Source organism: Notolepis coatsorum (assembly GCF_963971535.1).
Source record: "Notolepis coatsorum genome assembly, chromosome: 5".
Taxonomy (NCBI): domain Eukaryota; kingdom Metazoa; phylum Chordata; class Actinopteri; order Aulopiformes; family Paralepididae; genus Notolepis; species Notolepis coatsorum.
The window spans coordinates 105,932,873-105,937,282 of NC_140169.1; the positions used below are offsets into that span (position 1 = coordinate 105,932,873).

The following is a 4,410-nucleotide window of genomic DNA, read 5'->3' on the forward strand; positions in this document are numbered from 1 at the left end:
TGGCTTCAGACAGTTTGATAAGAAACATAGTTGCTGCCTTCAGAAAGTTTTATAAGAAACATAGTTGCTGCCTTCAGAAAGTTTTATAAGAAACATAGTTGCTGCCTTCAGAAAGTTTGTTAAGAAACATAGTTGCTGCCTTCAGAAAGTTTTATAAGAAACATAGTTACTGCCTTCAGAAAGTTTTATATGAAAGCATAGTTGCTGCCTTCAGAAAGTTTTACATGAAAGCATAGTTGCTGCCTTCAGAAAGTTTTATAAGAAACATAGTTACTGCCTTCAGAAAGTTTTATATGAAAGCATAGTTGCTGCCTTCAGAAAGTTTTATAAGAAACATAGTTACTGCCTTCAGAAAGTTTTATATGAAAGCATAGTTGCTGCCTTCAGAAGGTTTTATAAGAAACATAGTTGCTGCCTTCAGAAGGTTTTATATGAAAACATAGTTGCTGCCTTCAGAAGGTTTGATAAGAAACATAGTTGCAGCCTTCAGCACGTTTTATAAGAAAACATAGTTGCTGCCTTCAGAAGGTTTTATAAGAAACATAGTTGCTGCCTTCAGAAGGTTTTATATGAAAACATAGTTGCTGCCTTCAGAAAGTGTTATAAGAAAACATAGTTGCTGCCTTCAGAACGTTTTATATGAAAACATAGTTGCTGCCTTCAGAAGGTTTTATATGAAAACATAGTTGCTGCCTTCAGAAGGTTTTATATGAAAACATAGTTGCTGCCTTCAGAAGGTTTTATATGAAAACATAGTTGCTGCCTTCAGAACGTTTTATATGAAAACATAGTTGCTGCCTTCAGAAGGTTTTATATGAAAACATAGTTGCTGCCTTCAGAAGGTTTTATATGAAAACATAGTTTCTGCGCTCAGATATTATTACCATACTCATTTCATCCCTGTTTGTTTTTCATCTTTATACTTATGTTAGATTACTGGTTGCCCAGCCATACAGTGCCCCCCCCCCCCCCCCCACACACACACACACCACAAGCAAATGTGTAATAACATCACAGTGTCACGGTGAGAGGCTTTGTTTTGTGTAGCTATTATTCATTAAGATTCTCACCCAAATCTATCACCCAGCCAAGCAACAAGATGCCAAAAAGCCACGTCTATCAGTTCCTCTGTTCTGTAAATTAAGCTTGATCAAAAATTAGGTAGGTTAGTAGCATCTCTGTCTGGGGTAGATTGCAGTACACGGCAACAAATTCAAACTGTCGATGGTGGGGGGGTTCCGCGCTTTCTTATTGGGCCTGCAGACCCCGGACTCTATTTAGAAAAAAAACCAAACAAACAAGCACTTGGTATCCTGATTGGGCCAGACCCAAGAGCACACACATGGAGGGACGGTGGGAGACGACGAATGAGGGGGCCTGGGTTGTAGATCACACACCCACAGTCGGCAAAGATGTGCAGCGACTGGCACCTGTTGCACACCATGTCCCTAAAAGGAGAGAGGGGAGCCAATCGGAGCTCAGGGGCCCGAGGACGTAGCCGTCCCGGGGATCTGTCGAGTGGCGGAGGGTCTGGACGTTGACTCCACACCCCCTACCCTGCACCACCCACTCTCCCTGCACCCCCCCCCCCCCCCATCTCTTCTCAGCTGTCTGGCTTGTTTCTGACCCCCCACACTCTCACACACATGCCATGACACTGGCAAAGTGACACAGGCCATTCAGAGAGGACCCTTAGACGACTCCTTAATCAGAAGGCTCCAAACAGCTGGGATTACCATCACATACCCCACCCCCCTCCCCCACAGTCCCTGCTTGAGCTTAGTCATAATTTAGCATGTCTGTCAGGGACATAGAGATTCACAGATATAGATGCTGCTTAATACGGAGTAACCTTTTTACTTGATGAGATTGCAAGTAAAGGTGTTTCCCAAACTGACTACCAGCCATTCCTTGTGGGACACAATCACTTTATTCATAAATAGGTGAACCATAACACAATTTCTGTCCGTAAACAGCCCAATAATCACCTACAATGGCCTCCAAAAGGTCACAGTTATACTAGTGTGACCTCTGCACCCGGCTACTGGTAACATGGACCGGACTGAACACCCAGTATCAGACTGGAGGAGGATCTCCTATATGTCAGATATCTCTCCGTTCACATTCACCTCATGTATGACATCATCACGCAAACATAATATCATTATGGAAACCAAACGGAAATCATCTCACTGGTGTCCAATCTGGGTTTCTTTTTCAGTCAGGACTGGGGGGGGAGGGGGGGGGGGGGGGGGGGGGTCCGTCTCCTAGGCAACGTCACTTCAGTTTAGTGCCATGAGGTCCCTGCTGTAGTAACTCAGGAGGATCCACCTTACTGATTCATTTTCACAGCAGCTCATATTTGGGCTTGTGTCAACTCCTGAGCCCGCCTCCCCAGACCACCCCCCAGCCACGGGACGGAGGGGCATATTTAAGGCCACCTCTCACCCTCACCCTTTGTCCCAGTGGAAACTCCAGTCTTGCAGTACAACTTGGTGAGTGCCTCTTCCACCTCCCTTGTGTTGAGAGCTTCTGCTGCTGCTGTGAGCCGGGTTTGTTTTGGACTACATCAGAGAGGACGACTAGGCTTTTTCTGCTACAGTAGTATCTGTTACTGCTGCACCTTTGGATACAGTTTTGCCGCTTGCGTTGTCTCCGGCTGGACATAGACGACTTGTGGTTTATCATGGCATCTGTAGTTTTAGAGAAACTTACAATGGATGCTTATCTATCTTGGTATTAGAGAGAGAGAGAGAGAGAGAGAGAGAGAGAGAGAGAGAGAGAGAGAGAGAGAGAGAGAGAGAGAGAGAGAGAGAGAGAGAGAGAGAGAGAGAGAGAGAGAGAGAGAGAGAGAGAAAGAGAGAGAGCTTGGAATGGAGAACAGAGGAGAACTTGAGGTGAGAGGGAGAGAAGGATAGATGGATGGAGAGTTGAACTAACAGAGAGAAAAGAGAGAAAAAAAAGACAAAATGAAAGAACAGTGCAGAGGTTGTTGCATTTGATCGACAGCTGACCGACGAGTGGGACCGGTGGCCTGTGTTGTGTAGATTAGGATGAGGAGAGGGGATGACGTACTGCAGGGCCGGCTGGTCTACAGGGGTCTGTCAGGGGGACAACAGGGATGAATGGGATGCTGCCAGTTGGGATGCAGCGGTTAGGAAGGCTGAAGGGACAGCAGCACATGCTCCAGACAGCTGTGGGGGGAGGGACCCTGGTGTGCCGCTCACCGCCACTTGTCAACAGACACACTGCCTCAGCTGTGAAATAGCTCCAGACTACCAGTGAGATAGGAGAGGGTGGGGGGGGGGGGAGGGGGTCGACTCGAGGGGCTGCCGTTTGGAATGACAAGGGCCCACGACCTAAAATAGAGCGGTGAATGTACGGGGGATCTACCATATGCCCCTTTTTGGCTTCATACAGCGCTCTGAGACACAGAGGCAAGATAAGGTATCAACAGTGTTATCCGCATGATGAACACAGGGCTCCATTGTTTGAAAATATCATCGCTTTTTGCGGCAATGCATTATTTACAAAGACAGCGAATATAACATTTAATATTAAACAAATGACAGTGGTATTATTAGTTGATAACCGATGGAATTTTCTAAACACTTTTACACCAATTACCATGGTTTAAATGTTGTTGTTTTTATTCTACCTACCTGCCTCAGTGATTAACCACAGTGTGAAGTACTTAAAACTAAGAACTATAGCATCAGGTCTACTGACACTATACAATTGAGCATTTCTTTTCCAGGCCAGTGAGAACAGAACATAATCAATGGAGTTTGACATTAAAACGTTAATCTGCACCGACAGAGATTTTACTTGTATTAATCCTCCTCCTCCTCCTCTTGACTCCCTCAGAAGGCCATCCTCCCCAGACAAGACCGAAGATGTGTGACGATGATGAGACCACCGCCCTCGTGTGCGACAACGGCTCTGGCCTGGTCAAGGCTGGGTTCGCCGGTGATGACGCTCCCCGCGCCGTCTTCCCGTCCATCGTTGGACGCCCCCGTCACCAGGTGAGACACCGCTTCAAACGGTTGTTGACTTTTAACTTGGAATATCTCTGTAGCAACCCATCACCACCACCACCACTGTGAGCTTACCTCACGTTTCACTTTTTCTTTTACCCCAGACACACATAATCACTTGTAGTTTGTGTGTGAAGGTATCTTGATCACGTGCGATTTACCGTATGTGAACGTTTGACATGATATCGAAATCACATTAACAATAACATGTGTAGTGTGGCTAAAGAAAAAACACACCGGAATTACATTTAATAATGTGAAAACAAACACAAGATATTATAAAATAATTTGGCTATTTATGATGTGTCTAAAATCGGTTATACTGTTGGCCTGGTATTGCCTGTATTCCAGATTCTGAGCTAGTTTTACTTTG

The 4,410-nt window shown here is 45.4% G+C and overlaps 1 protein-coding gene across 1 annotated transcript in view; it reads left to right on the top strand.

The window, feature by feature from the left end:
* The first annotated feature begins 2,466 nt into the window (after positions 1 to 2,466).
* Positions 2,467 to 4,410, top strand: part of actc1a (actin alpha cardiac muscle 1a) — a 6,923-nt gene continuing 4,979 nt past the window's right edge. The window contains exons 1-2 of the mRNA XM_084313739.1: positions 2,467 to 2,495; positions 3,868 to 4,025. Coding sequence (XP_084169865.1) covers positions 3,897 to 4,025 — 129 coding nt within the window. The 5' untranslated portion in view covers positions 2,467 to 2,495; positions 3,868 to 3,896. The remainder of the gene's footprint in view (positions 2,496 to 3,867; positions 4,026 to 4,410) is intronic.